The sequence below is a fragment of the Octopus bimaculoides genome, chromosome 3 (assembly GCF_046866305.1).
Source record: "Octopus bimaculoides isolate indiv1 chromosome 3, ASM4686630v1, whole genome shotgun sequence".
NCBI classification, from domain to species: domain Eukaryota; kingdom Metazoa; phylum Mollusca; class Cephalopoda; order Octopoda; family Octopodidae; genus Octopus; species Octopus bimaculoides.
Genome location: NC_142930.1, coordinates 164,156,482 through 164,171,481, shown reverse-complemented (window position 1 = coordinate 164,171,481; position 15,000 = coordinate 164,156,482). Strand labels below are relative to the sequence as shown.

General features: G+C 35.0%; 1 protein-coding gene across 1 annotated transcript in view; it reads left to right on the top strand.

Moving 5' to 3' along the window:
• LOC149136835 (histone-lysine N-methyltransferase SETMAR-like) overlaps positions 1 to 15,000 on the top strand; it is a 73,709-nt gene that overhangs the window by 14,883 nt on the left and 43,826 nt on the right. Inside the window, exon 2 of the mRNA XM_089348424.1 lies at positions 1,141 to 1,460. Within this exon, the coding sequence (XP_089204550.1) occupies positions 1,141 to 1,460 (320 nt within the window). The remainder of the gene's footprint in view (positions 1 to 1,140; positions 1,461 to 15,000) is intronic.

Below are 15,000 nucleotides of genomic sequence, written 5' to 3'. Positions count from 1 at the left end.
ATTATAGAAAGTGTAGGAGAGAAAAACACAAAGGAAGAACAAGAGAAGGAGATAAAATAGAGTTAGTTGTAGAGAACGCATAGGAATTATTAGGATAAAACATAACCCACACATATGCACATCGCAACAGTATACACACACAAAGCAGCGAGGTCAAAATATGGCTGTGTGCATTTATTTGTAGTACACACGTGTTTACCAGAACATGAAAGGCATTCGCTGCGTGATTTTTCCTGCAGGAAAAAATTATTTTTCACACTAAATATTTTGTCTCTAAAAAAAAATCACATTGAGCCGAGATCCGAGGGACGTTCATGGAGAGAAAATATTTCTCTGAAGCAATATCCCACTGTGAAAACCTTTCACACGTTCAGGAGTGTGTTAAAAAATAAATGTACGCATATGTGCACTTGTGTATGCATGTATATAATACATACGCATATATACATGCATACATGTCTCTATAAGCTTGATATAAAAATATATAGAAGCGAATATATATATAAGGGAAAGTCATTCTCTTTTGGTGCCTTACAATTTAACACACTCACCGGTAAAATTTCCACTCATTTACTTAATGATTTTTCTAAAATTTTTGTCGCGTTTTGTAACTATTGAAAAGGTTGCAAGACGCAACGATTATTTTAGAAAAATAAAAAAGAAATAAGTGGAAATTTTACCGGTGAGCGTGTTGAATTATAAGGCACCAAAAGAGAATGACTCTCCCCAGACACATGAACTCACATAAAGAATCTTGCAAACCAAATCCAAAAACGAAATATATAAATATATACACACACACGTAGACACCAACTCTTTTCTCCCGCCTTTATTGAACGTCAAACTAATACATTACATGCGTATGTCCTTTTGATTTTTGTTGTGTTGTCATTTGTAAGTATTTGTTTTAAAATTTTTGATTACCTATATATATATATATATATATATATATATATATATATATATATATATATATATATATATATATATATATATATATATATATAAATTTTGGAATTTATTGCGTTTCGGAATTTTGGAATTTTTTTTTTCGAGAATTCTATTTTTAAATCATTTTGGAATTGATTTTTTTTTCTCTAGTTAATTTTTTAATTTTAGTTAATTTTTGTTTATTTTCAGTTCATTAAAATGGAATGCCAAATCAAGAAAAACGAGCTTTTTCGACACCTTCTTTTTGCTCTTAATCAAGGTTCTAAGGCCACAAAAGCTGCTCGTAACATTTGTGCTGTGTATGGAGAGGGTGCCATAGCTGAAAGAACCGCTCGTGATTGGTATGCCAAGTTCAAAAATGGAAATTTTGACCTCAAAGACGCACCTCGTTCTGGCCGTCGAGTTGAGTTCGATGAAGAGCGATTAAACCAACTTTTGCACGAAAATTCTCGTCAAACGACAAGAGAACTGGCAGAGAAAATGGAATGCTCCCACACTGCTATAGATAAGCATATATCTCTTTTACTCTTTTACTTGTTTCAGTCATTTGACTGCGGCCATGCTGGAGCACCGCCTTTAGTCGAGCAAATCGACCCCGGGACTGATTCTTTGTAAGCCTAGTACTTATTCTATCGGTCACTTTTGGCGAACTGCTAGGTGACGGAGACATAAACACACCAGCATCGGTTGTCAATCAATGCTAGGAGGACAAACACAGACACACAAACACACACATATATATATATATATATACATATATACGACGGGCTTCTTTCAGTTTCCGTCTACCAAATCCACTCACGAGGCTTTGGTCGACCCGAGGCTATAGTAGAAGACACTTGCCCAAGGTGCCACGCAGTGGGACTGAACCCGGAACCATGTGGCTGGTAAGCAAGCTACTTACCACACAGCCACTCATATATATATATATATATATATATATATATATATATATATATATATATATATATATATATATATATATATATATATATTTATTTATTTTTATTTATATTAAGGGCATTACTATACATAAATGCCTCGCGCTAGGAGCGATTCTTAAATCAAAACTACCAAAATAAACACATTGTACCGAACGCAAGGGAATGCAACTCTCGAAGTGAGCCTTTTAAAACCAGACTCAGCTAAGAATCGCTCCTAGCGTGAGGGATTTATGTATAGTAATGTCATTAATATAAATAAATATATTTATAGGGAATAATTAATAAATTGTTCTCTTATGAGGTTTTTCACGCTAACTACTTGATAAATTCTTATAAAGATTTTATCCTATATTTAAATTGTATATATATATATATATATATATATATATAATATATATATATATATATATATATATATATATATATATATATATATATATATATATATATATATATATATATATATATATATATATATATATATATATATATATATATATATGTATATATATATGTATATATATATGTATGTATGTATGTATGTTGTGTGCGCGTGTATATTAAAAAAAACTGTAGACCGTAAATATTCGGTACATTTTTCATGGTTCTTAGCTACGAAAGCACTCGATGCCAGACATTTTGTCGAATGTAATCCAAAGAAGAAAATCAATTCAAAATCTCAAAGACTTGCAACAGAATGTAAAACACATTAAACTGTTTATTCTATTGTCATGTAAATCTTCTCTGAATTGAAATAAACAATGGTAACAACACAACAACAAATTACGAAATAATATGATATTTTATTAGATTTAAGAGCAGTGAAATGACAAAACCTATAGCAAACCGAACTAAATGACTTGTGAGGTTAGTCTGTTACTTACGCGCTTTGAGTTTAATTCCCATCCGATTCGACTTTGCTTCTCATCGTTCAAGTCTCAAAATAAATAGATAAATAATAATAATAATAATAATAATTATGAAAAATATTCAGACAAATACATAACAAAAACACCAGGACTTACAAATATATATAACATACAGAAAATTACACTACTGGGCACTGCACACATCCTACGTAAAACACTTTCAATACAGGAACCATAAGAGCATCACAGCAAACAACAGCACATACCCAAGGCACACAGGGCTGCGCTCGGTAGTGAAGTGAAAGGACGTTATAAAAATAAAACTACTGAATAATAATAATAATAATAATAATAATAATAATAATAATAATAATAATAATAATAATAATAATAATAATAATAATAATAATAATAATAATAATCCTTTGGAACCTCCCAATACAAACAGACAGAAAAATTGGTTCCATCGACCAGACATTATGATCAAGGACTACAACAGAGGAACTTGTCTGTTAATAGATATGTCTTCCCACAAGATCAAAATGTCTCAAGAAAGGAATACGAAAAGCTTTCTCACTCTAAAGATCTGCAAATTAGAATCACAAAAATGTGGAAGCTTAGTACTACGATAATACCAGTAGTAATTGGTGGGTTGGGAATGATAAAGAAGGGAGCTGAGAAGTATATTAAGCAACTCCCTGGTAACTCCAATCTCTGTGAACTACAAAAGATAACCTTGATGGGTACAGCCCATTTACTACGGAAAGCACTCTCTGTCTAAAATGGAATAAATGTGGTGATAATTTTAGCATGCATAGCAAAGCAAAAGTGCCCTTGCTACTCTTGGCCTCCGGAGGATGCCCGGTACTAAGGCAGCTGAAATAAAATTATAATGAAAAGAAACCATAAATGATAATGATAATAACAACGACAACAACAATACTAATAATAATGATGATGATGGTGATGATGATGATGATGGTAGTGTTAGTAGTAGTAGTAGTAGTAGTAGTAGTAGTAGTAGTAGTAATGATGATGATGATAATGATAATAATAATCATAATAATAATAATAATAATAACAATAGTAATAATAATAATAAAAAGATGTGGCATGTTAAAGCGAGAACTGCCCCTGTTATTGTAGATGCCTTAGGTATGATAAAAAGGGATGTCAAAAGCATCTAAATAAGGCCTCAGGAGAACTATTTCTCAGAGAAATTGTGCTGACATGTACTGCCCACATCCTTAGAAAAATCCTGTCCATTTTAAATGTCTGTGTTGTATGACATGAAGATATTTCGCTACTGCTCCTGCCACTTGCCCTTCCCAAGCTTTCAGTCATACTGTAACATCTTTTATCCTTCACTCGCCCTAGGATGTTGGGTGTGTCTTGGCAAGTGATTGTAACAAACATGCAGATTAAAAGTAAAAAATATGATAATAATAATAATAATAATAATAATAATAATAATAATAATAATAATACAAAGACCTGGAAATAGAGATAACTCGAATGTGGAATCTAAAAACAGAAACAATTCCTATCATTAGGTATAATAAAAAAATATTCAGACAAATACATAACAAAAATACCAGGACTTACAAATATATATAACATACAAAAAATTGCACTACTGGGTACTGCACACATTCTACGCAAAACACTTTCAATACAGTAAACATAAGAGCACCACAGCAAACCACAGCACATACCCAAGGCGCACAGAGCTGCGCTCAGTAGTGAAGTGAAAGCACGTTATAAAAATAAAACTACTGAACAATAATAATAATAATAATGTGGACTGTGAGGAAAGTGTCTGTCATCCCCGTAATTGTCGGGGAACGCGGAGTACTAACGACCCAGCTTGAGAAATATGTCAGAGAAATCAGAATTGACATGGGAGCAGAGCAAGCCCAAATAACTGCGCTGCTGGGGACAGCTAGGATTTTGAGATTGGTTCTTGGATGTTGAATGTCTCCCACGATAATTAATGACCAAGTACCAAAGCTTATAATGCATGGAAAGAGACCCTGTGAGACCTCTGGTAACAGGCTTTTGTCCTCTCGCACAGAACCAACCAGAGCAAACAAGACCGAGCGCTCTGAGAAGAAAAACAACAACAACAACAAAAAACAACAACAACAACAAAAAACAACAACAACAACAAAAAACAACAACAACAACAACAACAATAATAATAATAATAATAATAATAATAATAATAATAATAATAATTTTGGCACAAGACCAGCAAATTCGGGAGAGAGGATAAGTCGATATGTATGTATAGGAGAGAGAGAGGGAGAAGAGAGGGAGAAGAGAGGGAGAAGAGAGCGGGAAGAGAGGAAGAGAGAGGGGAAGAGAGGGAGAGAGTGAGAGAACGATAAGAATAATTGAAGTAGTGGGAAATCAAAAAGAACGAGATGTTTAAGTAAAGAGAAAATATGGCGGAGAGATCAAAGAAATTTTTCCGACCTTGTTCACTCGTCGGTTCTCAGAAACAAACTATTATTATCGTATGTGTCTGTGCCTCAATCAGTGTGTAAATATCGCTAAGCACAGGTGTGTATATATGTTAGTGAGTATATAAACTGATATATTATTTACGCATGCGAATTAATAAATTTGTGTTTAAATAATTTGTATAGGTGCATGTGTATCTAGTTGGACATACTTGTATATGGAAATTACTTTCAACAAGATAACATACAACTGCATAACTTATTCATACACAAAAACAAAAATTCGTCCGAAAGTATGCCAAGCAGGAAGTTATATATAAGCGTAGTATACATACAGACTAACAAATGAATTGCACATGCGCAAACACTTAAGCAAGCACACACGCACAGACACATACACCCACATATCTATATTCATTAATAGAAAGGTTTGTCTTATGCATATGTAATATATACGTATGTTTGTATTCATCGGTACATACATACATGTATATATATATATATATATATATATATATACATGTATGTATGTATCGATGAATACATACATACGTTCATATAACATATGCATATATATATATGTATGTATATATATATATATATATATATATATGTATGTATGTATGTATGTATGTATGTATGTATGTATGTATGTATGTATGTAATAAACTACAAGTCATTGATTATTTAAAATTTTGAATCTTTCCAAGGAGAAAATACACGAAGTAACACTTTCTGATACTTTTTAAAACACAAAGTATTATTTTGAATTAAAAAAAAAATTAATTTATTAATAATGAAGAATATTAGTTTCTGATTAGATTCATAATTCATTCGAAGAATGTAAATTAGTTGAGCATTTTGAATAAATGCATATTTACCCAGACGTAAAAAAAATGTAAAAGTTATATCGTATTTTACGTTCAAAATTTGTCTAATGTATTGTGTATTTTTATGAAAATTTAAATTAGAACATGTTCTGAATTTCTTGGAAGTAGCAATCTTTTAAAAACCAGAAGACCAGAATTTTTTCCCCGATATTATAAATTAAAGAACTGGAGTGTTTGTAAATATTGCATATATATATATATATATATGTGTGTGTGTGTGTGTGTGTGTGTGTGTGTGTGTGTGTGTGTGTGTGTGTGTGTGTGTGTGTATGTGTGTGTGTGTTGCAATTCAAACAATCGTGGTGGAAGAATGAATAAACAAATACTTAAATAATAATGATAACTAAGAAGAAATTCTATGTATATTTTAAACTCTTTCTGTTTATTTTCCTTTAAATCTCACCTACTGAAGAATACAAATTTGACCTTTTTGATATTCTCTTTGTGGAAATATTTGTCCTTTTGTCAGAAACATTTGTCTGGGAATATGAGATAAAAGTATAATCCATTTTAACATCCAATCTGCTTCATTTCATTTATTTCATGAAATTTATTGAACTTTGTGTAATAAATTATGTCTGATATTGATTTGCCGGTGTTAAAACGGGGGTAGCTGATGAAGGAAAATGTTCTCTATGTGGCTTGTGTGTTTTCTGTACTCTGATTATCATTATTTTCTTGTCTACGTTTTGTTTGCAATGTCCTGTACCCAGATATGCACCTATACATACAGGTGGATGTAGGTATGCACATACCCGTACGTATATATGCATATACTCATTTACTATTTGTTTATATATATATATATATATATATATATATATATATATAAAGATATATATAAAGATATATATATATATGTGTATATGTATATACATGTGTGTGTGCATACATATATATATGGTTCTAAATTGTGTGCATAAAAGAAGAAGCAAATGAGCCAGACAGGTGAACAAACATGATGTATTAGTTTCGGGCTCAGGAACCATAAAAGTATTTGACGTTTCGAGCCTGACCTCTTCTACAGAAAGGAAAAAGGAGAGAAAGAATTTGGCGAGAGGAAAAAGATGAACAGGAAAACAGTATGTTTGGATTGGCAGTTTCATATATTGAATAAATATTTATGATCAGGCATGTTCGAATGAAACAGAAAAGAAGTAAATAGCAAGGTTACTAAGGAACCGTGGTAGATTTTTCTCATACGCACACGCATACATACATACATACATACATACATACATACATACATACATACATACATACATACATACATGCACAGTATTTATGTATATAGGTCCAGAGTAATCCATAGGCAGGAGAGGTGCAGCCGGAGTGTAGAAAGTCCAAAAGAAAGTCCAAAAGAGTGTAGAAAGGTAGAAAGTCCAGTGGAGAAGTTCGTGAGCGATGAGAAGAGACAGGATCAAATGGTGCGATCACGTGAGCGTGTGATATGTATAGGGAAATTCACAACAAAAAAACAACAGACGAAGACAGGTGGTGTAGAAAACAAACAGATGTATTAGTGTAACGCTCGGGAATTGAAAAAGTCTTTAACGTTTCGAGCCTACGCTCTTCCACAGAAAGGAACACAGAAAGAAAGAAGGAGAGAAACAAGCAGAGAAACAAATGTGTGTAGTTGTTAGCGATCTATCTGCCACGTTCGGCAAAAGAGGTCGATAAAATAACTACCAGGCTCTAAAAACAAAATAAGTGCTGGGGTTAATACATTCGACTAAAAATCCTTCAAGCCGGTGCCCCAGTATAGCCATAGTCTGATGACAAGTAAAAGCTATATGTGTGTGGGGGGTAAATACCGAAATGCTTCTAAAACAAAGTTTGATTCTTAATATGCAAATATGTGTCGCATTTCCCAGCGGCCATTACGGGATCAGACTTGACACAAAACACTCTCGACATTGACACACGGAACAATGGCGGCCAAAGACGTGTCACATGTTCAGTTAAAGCTGTATCGGGCATTTCTGGGTATTGTACGTGTGCGTTTGTTTGTTTTTTGTGGTCGTTTCTCTGCACTGACTTCCTTCCATTTAAAACGTTAACACGAAGCTTACACTAACAAAACGAATGAAACTAAACAACAGGAAGTTGTCAACAATCGCTAATTACCATCGTCTTTTTCGTGTTTGATTATCATTTCTAATTCTTTGCGTTTATTTTCACTTTTTGCTGTTTCTCATCTTTGTATTTTCTTTGTATTTTCTTGTTACGTTGTTTTTATCTGAAATCTGGCTATTAATGCTTGTTATTGTAATTCATGCCTTATGCTGTCTGTTTTCATCTTTCATGTTATGATGTTGCTCTAATTACTGTTGTTGTTGTTGTTGTTTTCCAATATATTCCTAGCTGGACTCTGGTCATCTCTCTGGCGATCAAGTATTCACGACAGAGGATGAGCAAACTAGCTCGAAACCGGATCGCTCTCACGATCCTATCGTCTGCTGGAGGATGTTAGAGGTTTGCTCCTCTGTTGGCAATATATATGTACAGAGTGCAATGCTGCACGGATAACCAGCTGGCGGAAGATCTGCCTGGGGGTTAAACTAGTGATAACATGGAACAGCCACATTGATGTGACGATTAATTTACTTGTTAGTATAGTTACAATTCTCATTTTTTATTGAGATTTTACAACTGGTTATTTTGCTTGTTGCAAATCAGTGACCGATGATCACGTTTTCCCCCTCTAGTTTCAGCTCAGAGCTGCGGCCATGCTGGTGCACCACCGTTTTGCTACACTGTTATTACTGGGAGCCTCCTCCAATATGTGGCGCCTGGTGAAGAATGGGGTTTGATGTAGCTGCCCTCATTTGCACCTCTTGCCGTGAGGTAGGTTCATCTGGGACTCTCGACAGGAAGAGGTCCAGCTTTGATTTAAAAACGCCTACATCTACTTTGTGCAGGTTCCTCAGGCTCTTTGGGAGAATATTAAAAAGTTCTGGGCCCCTGAAACCCAAACTGTTGCAGTAACTGGTCCTGAAGCGCGATGGTGTTGCTGGGATCTTTGGCACTATGGAGTATCGTCCTGTTCTGGCATTGGTGTAGCTTGGCTGAAGCTTTGCTTAATAAGAGAATATCTATGATGAACGGACTCCAACGAGGCTGGTATTGGTCTCTGTCGGCAAGATCTATGTAATAAGATCAATAAAAAGAATAGAGTGAAATAGTCATTATAGGAGGCGCATTAGATATGATTTAAAAAAAAACAATATTAAGACAAATACATAACAAAAACACCAGGGCTTACGAGTATATATATAACATACAGAAAATAACACTGCTACGCACCGCACACGTCTTACGGGAAACACTTTCAATTCAGGGAAAATAAGAGCACCACAACAAACCACAGAACATAACCAAGGCACTCAGAGCTGCGCTCGGTAGTGCAGTGAATGCACGTGATAAAAATAAGACTACTGAATAATAATAACAACAGCATTAATAATAATAATGGTTTCGAATTTTGGCACAAGGCCAGCAATTTCGGGGGAGGGGGTAAGTCGATTTACATCAACCCCAGTGCTCAACTGGTACTTATTTTATCGACCCCGAAATGATGAAAAGCAACGTGAACCGCGGCAGAATTTGGACTCAGAACGTAAAGACAGACGAAATTCCGCTAAGCATTTTGTTTATCATCATTTTGTCTATCAGCTTGCCGCCTTGATAATAACAACAACAACAACAACAACAACAACAACATCACCAACAATAATAATAATAATAATAATAATAATAATAATAATAATAATAATAATAATAATAATAATAATCTTTTCTACTCTAGGCACAAGGCCCGAAATTTTGGGGGAGTGGCTAGTCGAGTAGATAGATCCCAGTACGCAACTGGTACTTTATTTATCGACCTCGAAATGATGAAAGGCAACGTGAACTGCGGTAGAATTTGGACTCAGAACGTAAAGACAGACGAAATTCCGCTAAGCATTTTGTCTGGCGGGTTAACGAGTCTATCAGCCTTAATATTAATAATAATAATAATAATAATAATAATAATAATAATAATAATAATAATAATAATAATAATAATAACAACAACAACAACAACAACAACAAGAACTTCACTACTACCACCAATAATAATAACCTCCCAAATAGTGGAGTTGTCTTTTCTCGTTTGCATGAATCTAGCAGTCAGCTAGATAAATGCAGTCCCACCCCTAAACATCAACAGCTACAAAAATTAATATAAATGCAAATGAAATAACGAGTCCAGTCTTGTATCAAAAAGTCATCACCAGAGAAAATAATACATAACCCCTCCCCCTTTTTTATGTTTTCGATCCATTAAACATCAAGGCAGAAGGAAGGGGCATTGACTTTCTTTTGGTTGGATATAAGGTGCGGGTATCATACGTCTTGTCTTAAACAATACATGAGCGAGTAAGAAGGCTTGCGCGGCCACATAACTTTTAACAATATAACGTCCTTTTGTAGTCTCGCTCTAAAGATGTCTGTAACAGTAGCTACAACGAGGCATGTAATGTGTGAGAACATGAAGAAAAACAATACTAAAAATAACAGCAACAACAACAACAACAACAACAAAAGCGACTGCTTCGTTGAAACGTTTTAACATATCCGTGACAATCTAAATTTTGTCCGTAACAATCATTTCCTTCGCGACATCATTTGTAGTCAGAGTGAAACAGAGAAAATGATTAAATGCTACAAGACATTTAGAATAGCAAGGAGAATGGTCTCCGACAAAGGTATAAGGCCGCATAGTTTGGGTGGGGAGGGGCTTTACCCAATTTAGGGACCCTTCCCCACTCCTCGCCAGTATTTGGTTGATATTTTACTTAATCACTTCCGGAAGGTTGAAAGGGAAAGTTGACCTTGATGAGGTCATCACGCAGAACGCAAAGGGACGTAACTACACATTGCAATAATAACAAGAAGAATCATTTCTTACTAATGGCACAAGGCCTGAAATTGCATCAATCCCCAGTATTTCACTGGTACTTAATTTATCGACCCCGAAAAGATGAAAAGCAAAGTCGACTTCGGCCGAATCTGAACTCGGAACGAAGCCACGGGCGAAATACCGTTAAGCATTTCGCTCAGTGTGCTAACGATTCTGCCATATCGCCGCCTTAATAATAATAATAATAATAATAATAATAATAATAATAATAATAATAATAATAATAATAATAATAATAATAATAATAATAATAATAATGGTTTCAAATTTTATCACAAGGGCAGCAGTTTTTTTGGGGGGTGGGGGGACGAGTCGATTACATCGACCCAAGTGTTCAACTGGTACTTATTTTGTTTAACCCCGAAAGGATGAAAGGCAAAGTCGAACTCGGTGGAATTTGAACTCAGAGTGTAGCGACCGGTGAATTCCGTCCAGCGTGCTAACGCTTCTAATAGCTCACTGCCTTTATAATAATAATAATAGTAGTAGTAGTAGTAGTAGTAGTAGTAGTAGTAGTAGTAGTAGTAGTAGTAGTAGTAGTAGTAGTAGTAGTAATAGTAACAATAATAATAATTATTATTTCTGATATAAGCACAAGTCCAGTAATTTTGAGGGGAAGGATAAGTCCGTACTGTGAAACCGAATACTTTTATGATGCTTTATTTTATGGACAACGACGGCATGGGGGTATGGGTGGCTTATCTGGTATTCCTGGAAGAAATCTGTCCAGACTCCGTTTAAAGGTGTCGGGATCCTTTTCCTCTTTGATCAGTTTTGGGACAATGTTAAACAGTGCAGGACCTATTGAGGGAAAAGAAATTGTATCGCAGTGTACCTATATGTTGTGATCCTGAATTGGGAAGGCGACGTATGGCGCGTGGTCCCAGCCTTGGATGAACCTTAGTACTAATGTTCAGGTCGTTTGGGCAATGCTGTCGGTATATTCTCCACATCGAAATGTTATATACATATATAAGCATACATACGTACAAGCATGCATATATATACATATATATATATATATATGTGTGTGTGTGTGTGTGTGTGTGTGTGTGTGTGTGTGTGTGTGTGTGTGTGTGTGTGTGTGTGTGTGTGTGTGTGTGTGTGTGTGTGTGTGCGTGCGTGTGTGTGTGTGTGTGCGTGTGTGTATTGACATATATACATATATATACATACATGCACGTATGTATTACAGTATAGTTTTCTGATCAAAAGCACAGTTTTTCCCTCAATACACACATATAAAAGTATATCCTTATGTGCCTTTATCAGGCAAAGGTAAAATATTTTCTCCCCCCCCCCATCCCGCACACTCATGCTCACATAAATCTGCATTGATCTATGCATACATGTATACGTACATAGGTTTCAATGCATACGTAATTACATGTATATCATTATCATTCCTCTTAATCATCATCGCACGCACCACCACCACCACCACCACCACCACCACCACCACCATGATGATGATGATGATGATCATCATCATCATGACAATGTCTTTGAAAATTGCTTTTCCAACCATCTTTCGTTATCATCGCCATCTCCATAGAAATAGGCGATGCGTTTGCACTGCTTGCGAGAAGTGCTGCATAACTAAGAACCAATTTAAGTCTCAGACTGCCTCCAGGCGAAATACATAAATATACTAATAAATAAATAAATAAATAATGAAGAAAACCAAGGAAGGAAGGAAGGAAGGAAGAAGGTAAGAAACGAAGGAAGAGAATTGAAAATTGGAGAGAAAGATATCGAATAAGAATATCGTAATAATAGCATTAAGGATTAAATGGAGAATGTATGTCTGTATGCATGTATGGATGTACGTTATTTATATATATATGTTAGGTATGTATGTAGGTATGTATGTAGGTACGCATGTATGCATGTTATGTGTGTATGTATGTATTTATGAATGTATGTATATATGTATAAATTTATTTAGGCAATCTCTCTCTCTCCCTCTCTTTCTCCCTATATATATAGGGAGAGAAGAGAGAGAGAGAGAGAGAGAGAGAGAGAGAGAGAGAGAGAGAGAGGCAGACAGAGAGATAACGGATAGATAGATAGATGCTTAAAGATACACACGATACACACGTATATATGTATATATGCACATACACACACATACATATATACATATATGTATACGCATACGTACTTATACAATACACACACACACACACACACACATGCGCACTCATATATTTACATTAATACACAAACGCATACATACATGTACATACATGAATGCGATACTTACATACATATATATACATATCAAAACCATAAACACAGCGTACAAAGTGTAAATGGTAGAAGATTTTTCTGTTTGTTGTCACCACATTGACCTCGATCACAGCTTGTCTGCTGCGGGATCAGAACCATTGCCCTCTCGGGGAATACTTTCTGTTTCATTTGTAGTATGCACGCCTCCTCCATCTAAATAGATGCTTAGCCTTTGGTGCTGTTATTCGCACGGCGATGAGAGCGGCCATTTTTTTTTACATGGTAGTAGTAGTAGTAGTAGTAGTGTTTGTGGTGGTGGTGGTGGTGGTGGTGGTGTAGATTCTGGTATTGTGTTCCTGATCACGCTGATTAGCCTGAAGCTAAGGTTGATTTTGCTGACCTGCCATTCAAAGCATTCCAGCCATGGACTGGGTTTGTATGGACGTACGTAAGTACGTATATATGTAAGCATGTATGTACGTATGTATGTATGTATGTATGTATGTATGTATGTATGTATGTATGTGTGTATGTATGTATGTATGTATGTATGTATATATGTATGTATGTAAATATGTATGCAGGTATCTATCTATCTATCTATCTATCTATCTATCTATCTATCTATCTATCTATCTATCTATCTATCCAAATGACATATATGTGTATGTATATATATGTGTAAGTGTGTGTATGTGTGTATGTATATGTATTTGTGTGTGTAGGTTTATGTGTGTGCTTGTGTGTGTGTGTGTGCATGTATATGTATATGTGTTTAAACGAATTCTTATTTTTTCATCTTATAATATTGAAGGAGACGCATAAAAAAAAAATCAATGGTAACAATATTTATGACGACAACGTGGAGGACAAATAATTATGATGATGATGATGATGATGATGATGATGATGATGGTGGTGGTGGTGGTGGTGGTGATGGTGTAGGTGGTTTTGATGGTGGTGGTGGTGATGTGGATGATAAGGATGACGAGGACAATGATGATAAAGATAACGTTGAAGAAAATGTTGGTTGTTGAGGTGATGATGTTGATGATGATGATGATGATGATGATGTTGATGACGATGTTGATGACGATGATGTTGATGACGATGTTGATGATGTTGATGATGATAAAGGATTTGTTGATGATGTTGATGATGATGATGATGATAAAGGATTTCTGATATTAGCAAAAGGTCAGTTAGTTTGCCGGTATAAGGATGGTGAACGAAGGGGGCGAGGGTTGTAGTTGAATGAAGTGACCCCTGTTACTTGACTTGTAATTACTTCATCGAACTGAAGGGTGAAAAGTCCCCGTCAACCCCGATGGGATTTGATCTCCGAATGTAACAAAAAAACAACAAAAGAAAACAGAAAATAACGAGAGAAAATGAAAAAAGAATTGGATGCCAAAAAATATGATCCCCCAAGGCATGTATCCGTTAAATATATCGTTTCAAGCGAACACTGCTCTGACGACGACGACGACGACAACAACAACAACAATAAAAAAATCATTATAATATTTCTGCTTAATTTTGACACAAGGTCAGCAAGGTTTTAGGGGAGAAGACAGTCAATTACGTAGTACTTGACCGGTGTATTATATTTATTGATGGCGAAGGGATCAACGGAAAAGTCGACCTCGACGAAATTTCACTCGAAACTCAAAGTCGGAATAA